The 24,083-nt window shown below is 37.4% G+C and overlaps 1 protein-coding gene across 1 annotated transcript in view; it reads right to left on the bottom strand.

Moving 5' to 3' along the window:
* Positions 1–15,658: 15,658 nt before the first annotated feature.
* The window catches only part of LOC145984087 (inactive hydroxysteroid dehydrogenase-like protein 1), an 88,605-nt gene continuing 80,180 nt past the window's right edge, over positions 15,659–24,083 (bottom strand). The window contains exon 6 of the mRNA XM_083117493.1: positions 15,659–19,759. Within this exon, the coding sequence (XP_082973619.1) occupies positions 19,658–19,759 (102 nt within the window). The 3' untranslated portion in view covers positions 15,659–19,657. The remainder of the gene's footprint in view (positions 19,760–24,083) is intronic.

Raw genomic sequence — 24,083 nt, forward strand, 5'->3', positions numbered from 1 at the left:
CCCCCTCCCCCTATCCCCTCCGCACTCTTCTTTTGGTACTTCTTCGTATTTTCGTGGGGGCCTGTTACCGTTTTTCCATGCACGACATTTACGTGTTTCCAAACATACACATGGCCATATCTTTTTTATTTCGCATGTTGTTGCACCCATGTCAAGCATAATTATTATTTATTTTGACTCCGCGAATCCCAAAATGAAACAAAATTCGGGGGTTCCTATTTGAAAAACACAATGTGCCCCCTGCCCCCCAGGGGGGCCCTATGTGGGGGCTCATTTGTACGCCATTAACTTTCCCCCCCGACAAGGATCATGGTTTGTTTGGACCAAAGTTTCCTGACATGCATATCACTCCCGCAATTTTCATGTCAAGTTAAAATTAACACCCTGTATATAGTCTTGGAAAGAAAAGTATCAAGGGCCTCCTCGGTGGCGCATGGTAGCATCGTCAGCTTGTAATCAAGGAGTTCCGGGTTCGATACCCGGTGGGTGCTCATAGTGGTTCGGATCCCACTTTACACTGTAGAACCAGTCCCGATTAGCCTGACTGTGTATAAATTGGACTTAAAACACCAACTCAATCAATCAATAAATTGGAAAGGAACATCATTTTCTTCTGTAGCCCCCAACAGTCTACGGATATACTCTCTCGAAATACACAGCCATTATTCGGGAAACTAATGCAGAATGAACTCATTAGCTTAATGGCTTATACACCAAGAACAATGTTATTAGTCTTTAGATTTGTAAATTTGATGGGAAAAAATTGAGAAGTAGATAAAACCCTTCTCCGTGGTTTTAGGTATAAAGTGCTGAAACCAGAATTACAAGTATTGGCAACAGTGCAAATATGAAATGTGTGCATAATGAATTCAAACTAGCCCTTTACTGGAAGTATGTGTCTGACAGACACGCATGTTTTTTTTTTCTCGTTGTGCTGGCATCTCTGTATGTTTCTGTGAAGCGAGCTCCTCAATACCTTCATAATTTTTTTTTCTTAGTTTGGTGGTGTGATTCATTGTTGTCGGTCGCGCTTGTGTGTTAGCTGATAAGAGCTTTTTTGTAACCTACCGTGTCTGAGAGGCACATACTTCCAATAACGTAAGTTTTTTTGCGTGTCCCTTGGACACATACTTCCAGTTGTGGAGTTTTCTTGCACACAAGTATTATTGATGATGATGATTAGAACTTCGTTATAATGGAGGAAGGACCTTCTACATCTAGGAAAAGGAAACTAAGCGATGTAGCGAAAGTGGGTGAACCCAATTTTTGCGCCAAGGTTTCAAAAATGTGGGAAGAAATGGAAGAAGAAGACGGGCTAGAAGAGGAGATGGAAGATCTATTTTCTGATGATGATTCCGATGTGGACTCCATGTTCATTCTTGTGACATATGGTTCTTCCACTGATGATGAAGATTGTCGTAATATCGAAGCTAGTATTTCGTCTGTAAGTTGCAGGACAAATAAAGAGAATGACGTTCCAGCTTTCTTTCAAGATAAGGAAGGATATTCTTGGGAATCTAAAGAACCAACAAAGACTAGACGTGTTCCTCGTCAAAATATAATACGAGGAATTCCAGGCTTGACAAAGATTGTTAGAAATTTAGGTGAAAATCCTCAAATAGAAGATATTTGGTCTCTAATTTTTGATGACGACATTATTGATCATATTGTGTTGTGGACAAATGTAAAATTAGAGAAAACAAGAATTAAAGTCAAAGAGCATCAAAAGAGCAATTACAGACCAACTGATAAGTGTAAAATAAAGGCACTTTTAGCTCTATTTATGCTTACATCAATTTGTAAGTCTGGACATGAGGATATGGTTTTCCTATTTTCTACTGATTCTATGGGTAGACCCATATTTAGATCAGCTATGTCAGTGAAGCGTTTCTAAATTTTGTTACTCTGCCTCTGATTTGACGACTCTGAAACAAGAGAAACACGGAAGGAGACAAACAAAGTTGCATTTTCATAAAAAAAGAAAAGTTTTTCTCAATAATAGTTATTTTTTCTTACGTAGCACTTGCATTGTGTATGTATTTTGAAATAAATTTTATAATATTAGATTATAAGAATAAATCTATGTAATACTTTGCAAGGAAACAAAAGTTTCGGCGTTCCGTGTCTGTCAGACACATACTTCCAATTATGTAATAAAAAATCATACTTCCTGTTAAGGGCTAGGCATCTCATGTATACAGTTCATACCAGAATCGAATCCGGTATCTCTTAGTTCAAGGGCGGGCCCAAGTCTTCTATGGCATCTGATTGTTCACTTTCGAAATGATGATGATAAGAAATTATATGCACACGTCTAATTTCTTAAAATTAATCTTATTTGTGTGTGGAAAACTGAATATATGATGGCACTGGATAAAACAAAGTTCCCACACGCTCAAATAATTAAGCTCTCGTCTTTGGTTCGTCAGGTTCAACAACCTGCCCGGGTTCGATTCCCGATGGAGGCACATAGTTGTTCGGATCTTACTTTAAACTGTAGGTCCTGTCCCGATTAGCCTTACTGTGCATAAAGTGAACTTAAAACACCAGTTCAATTAATCAATCAATCGAAATGTTCAAGGTTCGATCGCTGGTGGTCAGGCCGGTAGCCAGAATTTGATTTCGGAAGGGGCTTATTTATCCCTTATCGGCAGCCGCCATCTAAAGATGAAAAGGTTGGGGGGAGGAGTAAATGCGTTGAAGATGAATTTCTTGGTATATTGCAACTTACCATATACAAGATGTTTAATCATGTTAATGAAGTAAATTTAATTACTACTTCACATTATTAAAATCAGATATTTCCAGGATTTCGGGAAAGGACTGCAGCCCCCGAGCCCCTTCCCTGGGTATGTACCTGCTTGTATTAGTTCCAAAATTTCTGTGCTGTTCCAACATCGTGAGGACAATTTGGGAAGTACTTGAAAGCTATATGGAAGCAAATTCTGCTCTCGAAACTATGGGACTCGATGTGATGACCACGCGCAACCGAATGAAAGAACTCTTTGCAGACCTTGTCCCTCAATATTAATTTTACGTTTTTCTCGGCCTCCGCGATGACGCAGTGGTAGCGTCGCCGCCTTGCAATCAAGGGGTCCCGGGTTCGATACCCGGTGGAGGCACATAGTGGTTCGGATCCCCGATTAGCCTTACTGTGCACACAGTGGACTTAAAACACGAACTCAATAATTGGAAGGTTTTAGAAGAACTAAACATGGCTTTTTATGCATCGTACAACTTCGCTTCTTTTCACCCTACTTTTACAGTTTTTCTTCCTAAGAATTCCACTGAGTATAACACGCTACGAAACCAGAGGTCCAAGGTTTGGACATGGGACAGGTATGGTTGTATCATGTCTGTCCCATCACCATTCCTTCGGCTCATCATTCATCCTCATCGTCGCATTTAACCCAAGAGGTAGAAAAGCGGCGTAATATAGAAATATATAAATGATTGATTTGGTTTATTTTACTTCGCTTTTCTGACACTTTTTGGCTAATCGTGAAGATAAAGATGACAATGAGTGATGTGAAATTAATGAGAGGACCATCATAAAGAACACACATGCCCAGTCTGGGATTCAAACCCAGGACCCCTGGCATCGTAATGCACCTTGTTAACCACTGCACAACAAATAGAAACAGCAAATGCTTGATAAGATATTTGCTTTTCCATAACTCATGATTACATTATAAGTATTATTCGCTGTATGACTAGGGATTAATATTATATTTGTATGTCTAGCCAACCTAGCCACCTAAGCAGCATCAGCTTCCGCATTTGAAGGTGGAGGCTAAATGAAGAAAAATTACAGAAAGTCAGAAATATATACAAATTTTGTAACATAATACTTATAGAGCATGTAGACAAGGGCTGAAGCCATTCACATATACACCACCTTTCACAAAATGCAGCAAACATCTAGACACTTACACTAGACATCATAAACTTCATACACTATAGTACCACTATTTACAAACATAATATTTTGACAATTTACATCTCTCCTCCTGAAATTTCACAAATCATTTACCTAAGTACTAGTTCCTTTGTGCCTCATAGGATGCTTTGAAGACTATCACACGAAAGTGAACTTCTGTTCATTTCACGTTATCAAAAATCCAAACTATAACGTAGCATATGTTTGGATGCCATAGTAAACTGAACTTCTAATTTTTTCATACCACATATTTGTTTTTATGATGAGCTGATTTTTACATTTCTTACTCATATTGTAATTGCTTTTGGTTTGCAATACTGACGAAATTATAAAATTATACCACATAAAAATATTAAAAATTACCTTATTTGGATGAATATGTATCATTAGTTAAATATTTTTTAAAAATAAATGATAGTGAAAATGTTTAGAAATTTCTATTATTATGCAATGGCAACACTGATGCTTGAAGAAAAGTTTGTAAACTTTGGTATTTTGTATTCAAACACAAAATCGAGGATCTGAAGATATATTTGTATACTAATGTCAACTTTATTTTTGTATGCTTCATGTCACCTTGTTTTTCCCAGATGAATGGTAAATCTACTATTTCTCGTGATGTTGAAACTGCTTTACGTGTCCGATGTAAATGTAATCATACTTAATAATAATTGATAAATAATAAATAAAAATGTTACCTTACTGTAATGAATATCCATAATCCACTGAATACTTGGAAAAGTAGAGAGATATGTAAGAACAAAAAATTTTTTTTTTGAGATTTTGAAATATATTTTGGGCTGGCAACACTGACATTTGAAGAAATATACATAACGTTTCTGTAAGATAACTTCTATCCCTTAGTATTTTAAATCAGTGTGTAAAATTTCATGTCTATATAGCAAATAGTAACAGAGCAATTAATTTTCACAAAAGGGTAAAACATCATACGTTGGTTGTGAACTTTCCAATTATATCCATACGCACCAAAAGGGTTAATTGCATTGCAGATTAATTTGGGTGCGCACGTGCGAATAGGAAGAAGCTACTACTGCATACAAGTACAAGATGATAAACAAGATGGTACAAATGATGTAAACATTTTACACCGAGGAATCAATTTTTAATGAAGTTGTTTATGATGTTTTACTGTGACCATTGATAAACACATGGGTATAATTTGTACTTATTCTTGTTGGTAATACATGTTACACACAGTGACCAGGAACTGCTAGCATCTGTTCATGATCGTAACCATTCATTCATGACAAATATCTATGATATTACTCCATGTAACAGGAGGTGCACACTCGATTGCTGCCAAAATGGTGTTGCTTGGTTCAGTGACACAAAATGTTCTGATAAAAGGCAAAAAATACCACTGAAGCAAATTTCAATGAAGTTGCTTATGATATTTTCCAGTGAACATGTACAAACTCGTAGGTGTAATTTGTATTTCTGCCTGTTGATATATACGTATTATATGCAGTACCTAGCAGTTGCTAGCATCTGTTTGTGATCACTATCATCAGTTTCTGACAAGTTTCTAACATGGAAACTATTTTTTTTTTGTTCCAATATATCTTGCACAAAAAATACCGATGATCTGACTCCCATGTGACAGGAGGTGTGCACTCCATCACTGCCAGAATTGTGCTGCCTTATTCAGTGTCACAAAACTTTCCAATATAAAGCAAAAAATAACGGAGGAATCAATTTTTAATGAAGTTGTTTGCAATATTTTCCTGCGAACGTTGACAAACTCATTGGCATACATATTTACGCATGTTGATATACACATGTTATATGCAGTGCCAGCAAAAAACATGTGTGTTTCATGTTCGCTGTCAGAATCGTTGTGCATAGTTTTTTTTTGGGGTAACTAATTTTGGAAAAAAGTATGTGCTACATATGCAAAAATATGGTTAGCACTGGGGCTGAGCCAATATCACCATTACCGATACCGATTCCAATACCTTAACTGATTGCAACCGATACCGATACTTATATAATTCCAGTTTAAAATAACAAAGGCTAGTTACCGAGTCACAAAACTCATCACATCACATTCAATTAATGATATCAAATACTCCCAAATTAATCTCATATAACATTGTATCACTTAAAATTTCCTGTGACATTTTATGTGAACTTCTTTCTAACCCCAGAGGATGCAAAGAAGAAGAAGAAGTAGTAGTTTTTGAAATGTTGCAAGCATTGTTAAAGTGTTGCAGGTACACCAAAAAAGTCTGTGGATTATTATAAGTGTCCCTGTTTCGTTTCATGATCCCCAATTTCATTATACATGTCTTTAAGGGGTGAGAAAGTTATAGTGTGTAAAATAAAATTTATGTAGTGTGTATAGCGCACAGCTTGCACAAGGAATGCAAAATAAATACAAATGTCAACAACATTCTTATCGTTTGGATTAACCTGGGGAGGGAGGAAAATGACATTAAAAATATACACAAATACAGATATATACAGTATTTACGCGTGTATAATGCGCACCCTGGTTTTTGATGGAGAAAAGTGACAAAAAATTATATCTCGTATATACTGCGCAATATAATCCAGGTTCAAGAAATGGCTTTCTTAGTTGTAGGTCATAAACCTGTTGCAAAGCTGATCAAAAGTGAATGATATCCTTCCTATTCAATGAGTCACCTGTTGCTATGTGGACCAAGAGGAGAATATCCTCTTGTGTAAACAATAACTCACAAACCCATGCCACCTTCACTACTCTCCCTTCACTAGGATTAGAATCCCAAAGCTTTCACTCTTTAACCACGTTATTTATTCTGTAATAGTAGAAAGCGAGATTAAAATTACATTATGGATTTGCAGTGTTTAGGAAGTTATTTTCTATTATTTCTTGCACAACAAATACCGGTGATATGCATCCCAAGTGACGGAAGGTGCATGCTTGAATTCCACCAAAACGGCACTGCTATTCTTGGTGTGTCAGAACATTACATTCCAAAGGAAACATTGTGGGACATGGCCTTTAAACTTTTATACGTGGTTTTGCTCATTCCATCTTTACTATTTTCTAAAAAAAAAAAAATGAAAACATATATATTTTCCATGACTAACATAACATAACTAACATAACATAACACATTCAGGACCCTCAAACTAGCAGTTAGCAGTACAAGATTTCTTCCAATAAGGCATTTACACACTCCATATATGTCATATTATTTGGCCAGTAATACATTTTAATTATTATTCTCTTTTTCCTTATCTTTTCTTTCATCCAAAGTACCATAAAAATCAGAACATTCCTTCATTTTGTGATGAGCTTATTTCAACTGCATTGCACATTAGTGTTGCTATCTTGAATGGAATGCTGTTGTCATATTCAGAAACTGCAGGATTTAAGCTTTACAATGATATATAACATGATAGTGTTCTGTAAACATGAAAAACCAATGCAAGTGTTACAAAATCATGGAATGGCCCTGTACGGTTTCATGTTGGCTGTCCGAATTATTTCGTGGATTATACGCACCACAGTTTTTGGGAGCATAAATTTTGGAAAAAGTGTGCATTATACATGAGTAAATATGGTATTTAATGCTCATTTGGCAGCTCTGTATGTGCCCTGCTGTTCATTATTCTGTCATTTGCGATAAAAACAAGTTACTGCAGTATCGGCATCGGGCAGCCACCACACACAAGGGTAGAGCAAACACAAAAAGAAAATCCACAACCCTCCCTCCCACAGCAACATTCAACCCTTTCCTAGGAACTCCGGAATGAGCCTAGAATTATAATAATGATGGTTTTGAAAATGCCACGTTCTTAACCCATGAGTTTGCGAGCAACAATTGGCAATGAATGGTTTATTTTATTTCCACATAGAGTTGACTACCAGGCAGTTAGATGCCTTCAATGTCACTTTTAGGTGCAACGCTTTCACTTCAGCCCCGCCTTTGATCTTGTCATCTGTTTCCCAGGAGGGTGCATCATTTTCGGAAATGTACATGGAATTCTTGTGCGGGACCCCAACCTGTCACAAAGAAGGGTGAACGAACTTTTGAAAAGGACAAATCTTGACAAATGAGTTGTTTCTCTTGGCCGCTCTAGCCACTCAAAATCTTTGGTATCATAGAAAAAAATTAACTGATACTTACAGATACCAATACCCCTGGTATCACCCGATACCGATACATTGGTATCAGTATCAGCTCAGCCCTAGTTTGCACTGAACTAATCTGTTCTACAAGGTAACCAAAAAAGTTCTTGCCATTCTAGAGCAGTGATAAACAAAGAGCAATACAGTGGATGGTATGTACCTTTAGGTTTCGAAGTAATCTCCATCAGCATCCAACACCTTTTGCCAACATTCCTGCAGGTGCACAATACCCTGGTGATAAAACTCGGCAGGCTTGGATGCAAAGAAGTCCGTGAGTGCATTCCACAGGTCTCCCTCATTTGCGAAGGATCTCCCACGGAGGTGGTTGTTGAGGGAATGAAACAGGTGGTAATCTGTTGTTGCAAGGTCCGGTGAATATGGTGGATGGCACAGTGTCTCCCATATAACATATAACCATTACCATCGGTCTTTCTACGCACTTCCCCCAAGATTTCATTTTTCTGCTCTCTGAGAAAAGGACAGCCGTCTCGAACGAACTAGCATTCTTTCCCATGAAGCCCTGCATATATCACCGCACCTACTTTGAGAGAAAGAAGCCAGTGTGTCCCCGCAATAACCTTTGGTATCCATTCAGTCCACATTCAACTCACGTCACCATCAATTCAAGTTTAGCTTGATGGTTGAAATTTAGAGATGCATCTAATCACGGAACTTGAGGCATTTTAAAATTTAAAAACCCCAGTGAGACTCTCGCCTTCATCCTGAACAAGGATCCTCTGTTCTCAAGGGAGCTCACAGCCGGTCAGGCCCGGAATCAAAACAATCGTCCTACACATAACAGGCTCTACCAGACGGACATAATTTCTGCAAACATGCCGACCAGTTTGGCTGTGACAGTGAAGTGACAAGGGTAAATAGTATGGAATCTTGAACTACAACCCTGCCCGAAAATATCTCTTCACCTCAGTGAAGTTTAGAGCCACAGAACGCATAACTTTAACGAGCTGTCTGCATAACTTTAACGAAGTGTCGAGCTGTGAGCAGTAAAAATTAATTAGAGCGAGATACTTTTCGTCCTCGAAATCAGCTCTCAAACAAGGTGTTATTGTGTTTTTGTGCTACGCGATTATCACCCTTCAGTGTATTTCAGTGTAAACATGACCACGTGTGGGAGGAGTTAAAAGTTCGATGACCAATAGAGAAAGGGGACAATTCCTCCCGGAGCATCGAAGTCTGGAAATGAAGAACGAAGGAAGAACTTGAAGAACACACTTGCTTCAGCACCTTTACATATCGGAGAGGAAAATATTTTCTCCTCACCCGACAAAGTTTACTCTCTTGGTTTTGAACTCAGTTTTCAATTTTAACTTTCGTAACCTGCTGGTTGAGTACGTGGAAAAAGGGGCAAAATAGCCTCATGGAAAGCGTGGGAAGGTCCGGGATCAATTTAATGTACCCGCTGAAGATTAAGCTACAACCAACAGTTACAAATTCGAATTGTTGAGGGTCATGGCCTGCGTTTAGCGCTGCCGCCTCAGTCTCTAAAAGAGAACCAATAATTATTATTGTGCGAATTTAAGGAGAATAAAATGGTAATTGTCCGCAATTCACACAATCAAAAAAAAAAGGGGAATTATATACAAAAATATGTGGTCACAAAATATCGTGGAAAATTTCACTCAGGCTTGATCAATTCTTAAGAGATCCTGCAATTTAGAAAAAATACGCACAATAATCCAATATAAACACATGTATAAATCTATGTCACTCCATACACTTCGTCACTAGTGTTTTTCTTACCGATAATAATTTTGTTCCTTCTCCTTTTCCTTTACGCAAGGTTTATAAGCAATAGGGTGGCACAGAATAGTACGCAAATTTCGAAGATTGTTTTGAGTCACAAATTTATTATATTCAATCTTGAAACAAGAACAATTAACTTCTCAAATAACAACAACATGAAGAATATTCTTATCGTGTACAAATCTAGTTTTACGTATCATTTAAGAATTCATCTCAATTGCAACATTAACAACTCTTACTGTCGTTCTTTCATTTATCATTTGGCATGACGATAATATGTACATACATTTATGCACGTTACAAAATTCTAACAAGTACTAGAACACGCACGAGTTCCAATTGAACCCTCTTAATTGGCCATTTTAAAACTTAACATGCCAAGAATTCAAACATTTACAATTTATCAATAAATGACCTAGTTTTGCCACATATCGTTCCTTTTGACAATAAGTAATACTATACTCCCTACTCCTATTTGATGCTCCCAGTATTTTAATTTTAACTTGTGCCAGCCTCGTTATTACTAGTATTTCAACATTTAAAAAGTCGCAATGGTGCAATTCAAGTGTCTCGCATACGCCTTGGGAAACATTAATAATTCAGGCAAACTCCGCAAGTTCATTCGCGTTATTATTGATACGCAATCAGTATGGCAACTCGTTGCTATTTAATTAGATAAAGTACGTTAATACCAATTTAAAACAACTAGTGTTTTCGTCGGTTCCACTTAGTCCTTTTATACTCATTTAAACCTTTGACTCAATTAAGTTAAAGATATGCCAATCTATCACAGTTCACGATCTTTGGATTTTTGCAGAAATAGAGGGGGAGAAGACGACACTGTACATACCTCCATTAAGTTGCACATGAAGTACCAGACACCAATTCAACACTGCTAAGGACGATTGGTCAAAAGAAGTCCTGCCTTCCTTCACGTTCCGTCATCAGAACATTGGCATCACGTCTAGAAACGTCCATGGATTCATTCTCAGTCACAAATCTGGATCCTGATTCGGGTTATGGGAAAAATACCCAAATCAAACAGGACGGCGATAAAGTTCACGCATTCGTCAAATGCAACTTTCCATTTACGCGTATAAAGTTAATCAGGGAAAAATGAGTTCTGCTTCGCGTGAATAGTCCAAACTCGGAGAGAGAATATATCGTAAAGTGCGTGCTAAAAATGAAGTCAGAAAAAAAGGTTAAGTCTCGCCCGCGAGGCAACTTGCACACTTAACCATGCAACACACTGAAAGGCTCTCTCCCACCCATGACCCAAGTCACGTCGTTGTTATCGCGAAGCTTGTGGAATCGGAACTGCTGTAGCCTTCTGCTCGAGAAGCGAGCACGGAGCGAGAGGTCGGTGGAGACCTCTAGCGGAGACTATTATAAACAACCAAAAAACATACAAGACGCAAGGCGTACGAAGAAATGAGGAATTGTGATGCTTTTCCACGCGAAAATACAAAAGCGTAGGAAAAACGTCACACTTTTTAACTTATTAAGAAATGGTGCGTAAGTAAAGACTATTGTTTGTGTGCAATGCTTGCCATCAGCGGCCTCCACTGCTAAATTGTTTTGACCCAGTGCATCACGGGTAAGTGATCATATTTTGTCTGCAAGGTGTGTGTGGAGATGGGTGGCGAGGTGTTGTAAGTATATCAACTTCAGTCTATTAAATACTCTGTCATAATATGTTTCAGTGTTCTGATTTCTGATTTTTTTCTTGCAATAATAATTTTCACATGAATTTGGCTCGTGAAAGAAGACCAACGCATTAGGAACGTATGCGTCCTAATCCGTTGGCCGAGCTCTGGACCGTCAACACGATGTACCTCTCCGTGTCTTAATTATCTTGGTACGTTTATTTCTTTTATTTTTATTCAATCACAACATAAGTGAACATCCATGCCTAACGTTAAACAGATTTGAACTTGTACACTGGCGAACTTTAAAAAAAGGTCTCACTCCTCTTAGTTAGATTGGATAAGAAAGTGGGGAAAGGCAGTTGCAGACAAGGCCATCACTACCTTATGCACACGTACACTTGTTTCCGGAAAGCTTTCTGTTTGAGTCTTGTCAGGCATGATCTGGGCAGTTTGTGGAAGACTTTTGTGTTCCTACCCCCCCCCCCTTTTCCTCTGTGTGTGTGTGTGCGTGCGAGAGCACATGCCGACACCCGTTTCTTTTTAAGTTTGGCGTATTTTTATTGCATCGACTAATTGCTGTTATGGCTGGGAATGAACCAGGTTAGCAATGGGCAAATAAAAAAGTATAAAAAATACCAAAATTCCTGGCATGAGTAGTTAGTAGTAGTAAAGGTTAGGTAAAGTTCCTCGTGCATATAGCAATGTGCCATGAATGCACATTTACGGGATGTGCTAGTAGGGCACCGCATATTCTCGAGGGATATAATATGGTCGTAAAAATAGCAAAGTTACCACATATGCCTGTCATGTGCCGAAATAAATGACCTTCTTTGCTCGTTTTCTTTTTATATTTGTTTTAGAGCTAATGACAAAAGAGAGAAAAGAAACAAAAAAATGAACAACCTATGAAGGAAATAAATCGCCAGCTCAGAACCTGATTTCTTGAAAGCTCAAAATGGACAAACAAATATTTCTTCCGAGGCCGAATGACCACAGAAAGAAACACTGTGCTAATTCCTTGATGACTCATGGTTAACATTGCTCTTCTGTGTGGTGTTCATGACTGACAACTGTGCAGCTCTTCCTTATCTTGCATAGAGTTTCGACATTGATGCTGGAGTGTTTCCAATTCAATATCGGTTCTTGTTTGTTGCTTCCAATCTGAGAGGAGGGAGACCTTTTTTTTAAAGTTCGCCAGTGTACATCCTTTTCCATTATACCCAGCCAAGTTGCTGAAGGGTCTCCCGGGTCCTCTTTGCCACATGTGGCTTGGCATTGTCGTGCAGGAACAGCACACCCTTGTGATTCACCAATGCCGGCTCCTTCTGCCGCAATGCACGGTGCACTCTTTGCAACTGCTGAGAGTAGAAGTCAGCAGTGATGTTCTGACCAGGTGGAGGAGCTCGTGATGCACCACTTGCCGAAAATTCAACCATGCAGAGAGCATAACCTTTTGTGGGTGCAGTGGTGGTCTTGAGGTGTGAAGGACAGGGTCGTGTGGCGACAACCAATGTCTGGTACGCTTGGGAGTGTCATAGAGGACCCACTTTTCGTCACCAATGAGCAAGCGATCAATAATGGGTGTGTTCAGGTGCTGAGTGAGCAAGGACAAACAGGCTGTCACACGTTGATCCTGGTTGGCTGCCAACAATGTGTGGGGTACCCACTTGCTTAACTTGTATGACTTCCCTATCCCATGCAGTTGCAGTCTGACTGTTTCAGCGGAAACATGGAACCTTTCTGCAAGTTCATCACACGTTAGACCACTGTCCTCCTCGATGGCTGCTTTCAGGGACTCGTCATCCGAAAGGCTCACATCCCCCAAACGGAATTTCTGGAACCAATGCCTGGCAGTGCGTTCGTTCACAGCATTCTCCCCAAATGCCTGGCAAATGCGGCGACTTGATGTGGCAGCTGACAAGCCCACTTTAAGTCATACAACAAACACACGCGAACAAGATGCTTTGATACCTCCATTTCTCTTCGACACTGGATGAGCTATGACTGCTGTATGTGCACAATGTGCCTGTATTACTGACAGCGGATGGTCAGACTAACTCCGGATCGTTTGGCAGGCACATGCGTCATTTCATTTCCTCTCTGAGTGTGCATGATTAATGGGACGTCAAAAATGGCAAGAACTTTTTTGGTTACCTTGTAAATCATTAATGTAGATACACGAAATCATGAGAAACATAGTTAAGGCATCAAGGGAAGAGGGAGATGTAAGCAAGGTTTTCCCATTTTAATATGTTGAATCATTCAGGTCCCAGCAAAAGACCATGTTAAACATTACGACGTTTATCTGCATCTTAAGTTTGCCAAAACTATTGTTTCCCACTTTATTAGGGATGTGACAGAATAATCGGTACTCTGTCGGTATCAGCCGATATAGGCATATCGGTGGATTGGTTTATCAGTAAAAGTACAGATAACTTTACCAATCCACTATATCTATAAATATCTTACAATTTAGTGCACTACTGTTCCATTTCGTTATAATTTTTATGGATATAAACAAATAATCTCCATTCCGTACATTTTTAAAGTAAATATCTAAACATGCAGCTTCTTTTGCATTGCAAAAGTTTTGTTCATCTGGTAACATACATTCATAAAGGAGGTCAATGAACAATTTGGAATTTGATATCAGAATTGTAGACTATCTGTGTTCTACTTGTCTGACAGCTTGAAAGTTATGTTTCTGACCTGCTTCAGGCATATAAGACTTGCCCAAGGCAATGCAACAAACAAAAACAGGACTATTTAGCATTGACCTATCTAATTCAAAGGTGAATTGCCTCTCCCCTGCCTCTGATGAAAGCAACAAAAATAGAATACCAAGTCAAGAATCCCCTTCCTTTGTCATAGCCGCAACAGCTTCATGGAACCAGGTGGAACATGTTATCTTCATGGAAATTTTGAACTCCAAAAGCAGCATTCTTTCGAGCAAGTAATTGTTGAAAATGTATAACTGAAGTCACAGACCACCAGAAAAAAACAGAAAAAACAACAACAAAAAAATCATACAAAAACTAAAACAAACATACTAATGAAAAAAATGTACTATCATGAAATGTATAACTGAGATTTCACTTTCCCGCCCGTTTTAAAGTATGTGCTTATATTTGTCTGTAAATGACTAGTCATTTAGCTAAGGTGTCCATTTTTTAATTTCTTTTTGGCATTCTCTCACCCATGTTGACTGGCAAGCAAAAAATGTGCATCATGTGATTTTGCGAGAGGAGGGATGCGGAACCTGAGAGCATGTCTGGGGTGCAAATTACAGAGGGCACCAGGGGGCCCCAACACATTCAGATCCTTGGAGGACCAATGGGGGGTCATCAGTAGGGGACACCAGCAAGAACTCTCAAAGAGGTTGGGTTCTTATCTGCCGGGCTGAAAGAGTCGTGAAGAGAGTGCCATTTGCAGTCATTTCGAAAAACTCGAAAATTTAAGATGGTAGCCACATTTTTATTTTAGGTAAGTTTGGTTTCAGGAAATACCTGGGCTGGCTGTTTAAAATGCACCTCCCAGAGATGGGCATGAATGTGTTAAACATATTATATTCATTATACATTGTTATTTTACATTGCTTTCTGCCCCTTTTGTGAATCATCATGATGAGGATGAGTGATGATTAGATGAGGTTACGGTCACAAATAATACCCAGGTCAGGACTTGAATGCAGGAATTTCAGTGAATTTCAGTACTGAATAAACCACTTAAGGCACTCTGCCACTGAGCCTAGAATCTAAAAACTAAACTCCGTGGCGCAACAGCCATCGAAGGGCCAGGGCCTGCCAAAGTGGCTTTTTATTGGGTGACGCGTGGTCAGTGCATCAAGTCACATCGCCACTGTTTTCTGTCTTTCGTGACCAGAGTAACTGGTGACTTCTTGAAGTAACTTCCCAATTGTCCTGACGACACTGGGTCAACATCGAAATTTTGGGAGCACCCACCGGGAATCAAAGCCAAAGGCAAGAGTGCTAACCACTTCGCTATGTGGGAGCCCTGCCTAGAATCTAACATACATTATCAACCACACACTGGAACCTAGTAAAGCACTACATATTTAATTCAGAACAGAGCAGGTTGAAAATACCCTTTTCTTACTGATAAATATATTTTTTAAATTTACTAAAAAACAATGTAAAAGTCATGAATGGTTTTTTATTGGTGGTCCTTACAGGATTATAGTTGTGGGAAAACTATAATCTATTTTTTTATGTCAAATAGCAAAGAAATGCAGCCACAATAGCTTCAGACTATGTAACACAGAATTGCAACAAACATACAGAACTGTTAAGCCATTACATTTTGAAACACATACTCATTATAAACAATTGTATTCAACCATAGTCAAAATAGTCCACTTTCATTATTTCTTATATGTACTGGACAGTTCTCATATAAGTAACTTTGAAAACCTGGTAAGTATTAATTTATATTTTTTATAGAAAATACAACACACACATACATACATATACAGGGTGGTATGTTTAGGGGGGAGGAATGAGGAGAATTTCCTCATTTGATTCTTGGGGGTTTGTTATTATACATACATATAATTGGAAAGTAGTTACTGGCAACCACCCCACCCTCAATTTTCCCACAAATATCACACTGTATAAAATAACATTACAAATTGTGTAACTTACAATACAAACACTATGATGAATACAAAATGCCAAAGAACAGGCAAAATTCACAAAATAAAATACAAAGAAAAATTGAGTCATGGCAAACATCTGGCAACATCTTGCTGGGATTGGCATATTTAAGGTGACTTTTGGGCTTGAGCTCCATCCTTGAAAATGTTCTTCAACCAAAATTATATTATAGTTATAAAAAACAACAACAAAAAGAACCACCCTTAGCTACCACTGAAATGAAATTCTAAATACACCACTGCTCACTGGTAGCTGATAATCAAATAAGTTGCAAAAATACCCTTAGCTACCACTAAAATGGCATTCTAAATGTGCCACTGTTCATTGGTAGCTCATAATCAAATAAGTTGATACATACATATCACAAGATAATGGCAAAAATATACACTAAAAATTTAGGGCTAATAACATTCAAGTTCTATTTGAGGGCAGACTGAAACTTCTTCCACTATCATTTCACGTTTATGGTGGTGAATGGAAACACCAAACTACTCAAGCATTTTCCTCTGATGCATGTTGCTGTTTAATGTTTAATGTAGTACACAAAATTTATTGCTCTAAAATTAACATTAATTGTTATAGACATCTCTTTACATTGTGAGATTACATCAGTCTTTGTTTGGTTTTGAAATAAACTCATCGCAAGTGTTTCTGCAAGATATCGGCTTGCATCGATCAGAGGTACTAAGAATCTTTTGATGCTCTTGTTTCTTATCCAGAAACATTATAAAAGCACAGCGGACTTAAAATTTTGAAGCATCATATTTAGGATTTGGTTTGTGGTAACAATCTGTACCTTGCATTAGGCAAATTTCAGTGAGGAGAACCACAATTAGTTTGACCTTTCAACAGGTACAATTCCACTGAATGTGCAGCTGTCATTCTGTTGACTATTGTTGCATTGCAAGAAGAAATGCAGATCAAGCTGATCTATAACACATTGCTGCAACCATGCACATCACTGTCATAAGATGCTTCAGAAGAATTGTCCCCAAAATTTGTCAGAGTTCAAGGTATATGCAATTGCAAATTGGTAAGTAATAACTCTGTATGTAGAGTCAAGTATAGACTGTGCGATGTATTGTTTTTGAACAAGCAAATGCATAAGGAAAATGCCACTTACTATGTATTGGCATCCTGATATACAATCTACATATATCTCATAACTTGAAGATAAAGAATAAATGTTGTCCCAGCAGTCCACAAACTTTGTTTTGCAAGTAATAAATTGTGGTTTGTTATTAACCTAAAGTACAAAACAGTGAGCATGAATGTAATGCACTCTTTTTGATAATTATTTTTTTCTCCTCATCACATTTCAACCAGGTGAGCTTGGTTGTTTTGGGTAGATTCACTGATCTGGTGATGGTTATACCCAGATCCCCCTGCACATCCACAGATAAACTGTGTTCAATAAAGAGCACAACTGCAAAACTAAATGAAGGGAATTATGTAAATCCCCTGCTTCACCAGAAAGTATGGAGTTAGGATCAATTGCATGGTAGTTAAGAGTACCGTACTGCACAGTAATCATGCGTTCAAATCACAAGTAATTTCACAACATCTGCTTTAGATACAGGTCTATAGTGTTATAAATAATACAATCAAAAAGAAAACTAAAGACAGATGCCTGGCTTGTTCCTGGACTACTTCAGAAGCCAACGTACACCTTGTGGTGGAATCTGAGCCCCAAACTATGTGACATACGTCAACCTTGATGCTCAGAATATACTTTAGTCATGAAATAAAAGCAAAAATCTGATCATGGTGTGGACAAATGAAACACTACCTCTTCCTTTTGTTAAGACAGCACACGTAAGAGATTACCGACTCAGCACGTTGATCATTCCACAGAGGACTGTGATAGCCACAACCACATGCAATGGACAAGTACACTGTCATTCAGTCAAATCTCAAGTTTATGTTTTTCAGGGGACCAGGATATAAGAAGTTAAGATGTAGGAAAATATAAAATCCAAGAAAATTTTACAGTATATGCTCGACTTGGGCTATGATGATTATGTATGTGGGGAAATGTAAAATTGGGGTTTCACTGTATAAGGTAAACATAATCCTTTCCATGAGGGAAAGAAAGGAGGGTGCATTCTCATTTAAACTATTTCATCTTCCAATTCACTACATCATCTCACTTGTTTTGTTTCATTTCATTGGAAAGATTATATTGTCTGGAACCCACAGTTTCAGCTGCTGAGTGAAATGAAGCAGAATAACATAGCATGACGTGAAAAACCCTTGGTAATTTCATGAATGAGAAACTTGCATGAGCAATTTTATTTTGGTTCCATTTCACACCACAACTATTTGCAAATAAGTTTCCCCTCTGCTCCATTCAACCTCTGCTTGTGTTGTGATTAGATATACTCCTCTGTGGTATATGTAGTACAAGCTGTACTGAAAGTAACTACAATATTAACAAAAAAAAAAATAAAAAAATAAAAAAATAATCATTGCACAGCTCCGAGTAATAAACACAAATCACCAATTTCTGAGAAGAAAAACAAGCATGCTTATTGCTGAGGACTAGAACTTGAAACAAAAAGTACACGTAAGATTGACATAACTATCACAGTAAAGTAAATATTGCTTGCGAGCAATAAACAAATAAAATTTCCACGAGTTCTTTTTTTCCACATACAGCCTACAGAGAATTGCAGAACTGACACTTTCCTCAAAAGGTTATATATAGCTAACGCTTTTCTATAAGTATACAAATTACCATTAAATGAATGGCAAAAACATTTAAAGTATGCATTTTACCTTTGTACTATTATAAAAGCAAAATTTAAACTACAAGGCTAAGACTAATTGTATGCATGGTGATTTTTAATTATGAGATTTGTTCCACTTGTGGCCCCCATATCCACTATATTAAAAAAAAAAAGGACATGTACAAGTAATAATGAATTCCCTTTTTATATTTTTCTCATTCTTTCTCTCTCACACACAAAACTAATTCAACATCCTAAATACCAACAAACAACGTTCATTTATGTGCAATTGATCTCCTTTCCTTTCAGCTTTCACTATGCTCAAATAACATTTGAATTAGTATTTTCATGTCTCACATTATCACACGTAATTCTTGGCATAGAATCTATTGAGAACTAAATAAACAGTATCTTATGATTACTGATAAAAACAACATAAAACACACAAAATATTAAAGAATAAATTTCAACACAGAAATGATCAATATCCTATGGTTACAAAGTCAACTAGTGAAAAAATTAATACACATTCTATTAATGTAACAAAACCCATAACATTTATGGGATAAATGTATTGTTTTGGAATAATGCTAACATTGTAAGGTAACATTACAATATAGCAAGGAAATAATGAGATATTATGTCCCAAATTGTCACAACATATAATAATAAATGTAAGAAACAAACATACACTTTATCTGCCCTATTTGACTGAATTATGCAATCCCCTTCTAACAAACTACTGTCACTAAACAAGAGCATTACGTGTCCTTCAATTCCAAGTACTCTTTCCTGAAATATTTTTGGAGCATTCCAGTCATAGGTATCCACACACTCGTTGGAATCCATGAAATAAGCCAATTCTGCAATAAAAGTAAAAAACTATTGAATTGAGATGCATGCTGAATACATTTTAAGTGAAAAGGTACAAGTAATGTAATTACAAACACTAAAATATTATCCAGAATTACAAGGGCTTTCCAGAAAGTAACTTCCGATCATCTGTACCACACTGGCAACTGTGTGAAGCATATGGAAAAATGTAACAAGAAATCAGACGTTAAGAATTCATCTCACAAGAATGACTTAATGTTTATTTCTGTGATGATCATCAGCTTATGAAAGAAACAGTTCACCTTGACATGATTACCATAGCAATATAAATATTTGTGGCTCTTGACTCAATAGGCGAAAAAGAAGAAGCAAAAAACTTCAATGGGAAGCTTGAGTGTTCTATTTACAACAAAGATTGTGAAAGTTAATTTATTTCTGCACCTCTGAAAAAAAAGGAGCACCCCTGTGGAAAATATAATTTCTGCAATCAGGGAGGTACAGAAAAGTCATGATGAAATTCAATGACTTTCCCAGGTTTCTCAGGCCAAAATATGATTTTTTTTCCCTGCTCAATATAAAATACATATGGTAGGGGGAAGGGAAAAGAGAGTAAGCTGAGTGAGTGGGAGTGAGAGAGTGAGTGTAAGAAAGTCTAGGAATAACTTCAAAACCCAAAATGTTCTCCATATTGATTTTCAATTGAACTTACCATTCACTCAAGGTGGTTGTTTTTTCTTCTTTTTTCTCTTTTAGCTTGATCCACCAGGAATTAATACAAAATTCATCTATGTAAGAGTAGCAAACTTTTGTAAGGCTATTCTGCATTTACTAGATTTCTTGCTTGAATCAGGATAAATACAGCATCCCCCACCATATTCCAACAGTGTGCTACCCTACCCACAATACATCACAGTTCTGAATATGCCCGCTTTCACCAATTTATATTGCAAGTTGGGGCAAAATGTGGATGCAAAGTTTAATCAAGCTGGCCTATGCATTGTTTCTTGGAGATGTTATCTGTTGTTATACTAAAAAAGATGTGTACAGTGATATTGGAACTTGTAGTGATTTTCTCATTATCATTTATTTTCGATAATAAAATCTTGATTGAAAATCATTACAGGTCTCATCGCTTTGCTCGATGCTTACGCATTCAGAAATTGAGAGCTTGAACTACTACACAGTGTATTATAGTCTCAATAGATGGCACCACGTTTCATGAATCATCGTTGCTAACAGTGCCATCTGCAGGGAACTGTCAAAGTTAGTCTAAATTACTGGTTTGCTCATTATTGTGAATCTCTCTTCTTCAAGTGCTCGACGAGTCGACTGCACGTAGTTGTATAACGGTTGAGGGTAACGTCTTGTAGTGGAAGTTTCCACTGGATTTTTCACATGCATTTAATGCGTATCTGTACTTTACATGATTTTGGTGTAATATGAAAGTGCTTGATGAACCTTCATTGTATTATGGAAATACCAAATAACCTGTGGATATGGTGTCTTGATTAAGTTAGTGAAGTACTTGTTATTTTGGTACAAACTGTATTCGTCAAGGTGAAATTGCTTTGCTTCTATTTGAAATCGACATGACAAAGATGGCTAAATGCCAAGAACTAGTAAAATGATCATTCTTGCATGTGTATTGTGCATCGCCTACTAGACATGAGTCATTAATTAAATGTATCAAATGGTATTTAGTCAAAAAAGACTGGTACGAATTATAGATACAATGTGAGATGAAACACAACCCAGTTACAATTAAAAAAAATTATCACAACGTGATTTCGTTTGCCCTAGTAATTGTCATGTAAGAAACTTGTGCAGTTGTATAAATGTATAAATGTGTGTCGGAAGAATATTAGTAAAAAGATAAAAGGATAAAACTTTGAATTGGTGGTTCTATGTACGTAGTTGAGAATTTTTGGTTTAATCGTGGAGTACCACGATACATGAAGACAAAAGCCATAAATGCACAAAAGGTCATAAAAAAAAAATCGTAAAGTTTAATGTCTACCTATATGAAGGTGTACTTGTTAACTTTGTCAAATTTGCATCTGTAGTTTCAGTGATGATGTAATTTATTTGTAGAAGTAACATGATTCATCATGATGGGCAAAATTAATCTTGTAATGCAAAGAAACGTGTACTTATCGCAGGACGATAGTTAAGGTACACATGAAATATAAAAAAAAGGTTAATGCAAAACATGTTGTCACTGATTTATTTATGGAAGTTTAAATCTTATATTTCACTTGTTATATACTCACTGTAGATTTCCAATGAATGTTTTAATTAATCATTAACATTGATGTTTGATTGATAAAAGTTACAGCACCTATAAAAGTGCATTCGTCCAATTGTATCAAGCTTGTTAAACATTTTTTATGACTACAAGCGAAGCACATGGTTGCCATTCAAAAGATATGTACTTAAAAGAAAGTAGATTGTCATATGTCATGAAATGATTGAAAGAAAATAAACACATGTTAAACATTGGTTAATCAAAATTTTGACCTTGTTATTTACAAAAATGTGGGATGATAAAATCATGTACTGTGGATGCTACGTTTGGTAATGTAGTGGATTTGTAATCTTGGATTCATTTTGCGTAACACGACAAAATCTACTTTGGTATCGTTACCTACAATCTGTTGGTGCAATCCACAAATGTTATTACTTTCTTTTTTTGACCTAGTCTTATTTTTAGTGATGTTTCTGGTGGCCGCGGTGGCTCAGTCTGTAACGTGTACGACTACCATGCTAAAGGTCCCGGGTTCGATCCCCGGCTGGTTCAAATCCGGGAACTTTTCTAACGGTGGAAGCGGCCACGGTGCCCACCCAGCGTCGAATAACATGGGTACCTGGGGGAAACCCTGGGGGGTAAAGGCGGTCAGGACGTGATGCTGATCACATCACCCCACTCACGACCGGATCAAGAAAGTGTGGGGCGTTACCCCCACACCCCCTATACGCCTTCATGGCATGGTGCTATGCACAGGGGAACACTTTACTTTTTTTTTTACTTTTTCTGCTAAGCCCAGCAAAGTGAAGTTCTCGTTTGAACTTTGAGGTGCCGTGAAAAATGTGTCAAAAACCTCACACACAAATACTTGTATGTTCTACCATAATTTAATTTATTATCCTGGCCTCTGTGATTAATTTATGCTTCCCTTTCATTAAATATATTTGCATACAAGTAGAACGTTAGAAACTGTCACTTCAATTCTCTACTTTTTTGTACAGGTTGTTTTGCCAACAGAAGACGTGCTACTAATTAATGCTATAATCTAACATGAATTCACCAAGAGCAAAGGGTTGAATTCTACAACACAAAATCAAATTATTTGACTCTTCCTGGTTTTCCAGGTCTGCTACCACCCTGACAATATTTTATTAGATGCTACAATGGGAGGTGACTACACAAAATTATGTGCAACCAGAGCTACGATCCCTGTCAAAAATATTGAGGTCTCTGTTTACATGCTTATTAAATTTGACTCCATGGGAGGAACAATATACCTCATTGAAAAGGTGTAACAAGGATAATCTGAAAATTATTTTTCACTTCATCTATTTATTATTTTCACTTATCAAAATCAAACTATTGGTCATAATGTAATGAAATTTGCTACGGACATACTTTAGTGTATGAGAAGCATGGTGACGTCACAGCGAGTGTTCAAAGTGGTTGCCATTAGCATCAATGCATGCCCGCACATGCCTCTCCATGTTACAGAAGGTAGCCACCAACACATCAGGAGTCACAGCATCAATTTCATGCAGTCTTGCAGTTCCACCATAGTCTGTGGTTTGTTGTGATAGATCTTTCCTTTCAGCATGCCCCATATGAATAAATCTGGTCAAGGACTCAGATTGAAAGCACACATCCATACAATTGACATTTAATGGCAGAATCGCCCAGATGCATGCAAATGTGCACATAAGGACTAGAGAGACACCATCTCCAATGATGTCACCATACTTCTCTTACACCAAGGTATGTCCGTAACAAATTACATTACATTCATTACAATAGTTTGATTTTCATAAGTGAAAATCAGGGGCCGAGAGCGAGTGAAACACCCTGTAGAAATTTTAGGAAAACATGCAAGCTTCAAAGCCATAAATGGAAATTCAATGAAATTGTATAAAACTGTTGATATGACTTATCTACATAGGTAAAATTCCATATTTCTGTGTTGGAGTTTCTATTGGTTTTCAGATTAATTTTGAAGGACCACTACTGCCAACCAGGAACAAACAAAGCAATGATGTGCAACTATCTTTGTTCTAGACATTGCAACCTTCGTTCATTGGAAAACCACTAAAAATGTAACATGGAAATATGTT

This window comes from Lepisma saccharinum, chromosome 2 (assembly GCF_977018435.1).
Source record: "Lepisma saccharinum chromosome 2, izLepSacc3.1, whole genome shotgun sequence".
Lineage (NCBI taxonomy): Eukaryota > Metazoa > Arthropoda > Insecta > Zygentoma > Lepismatidae > Lepisma > Lepisma saccharinum.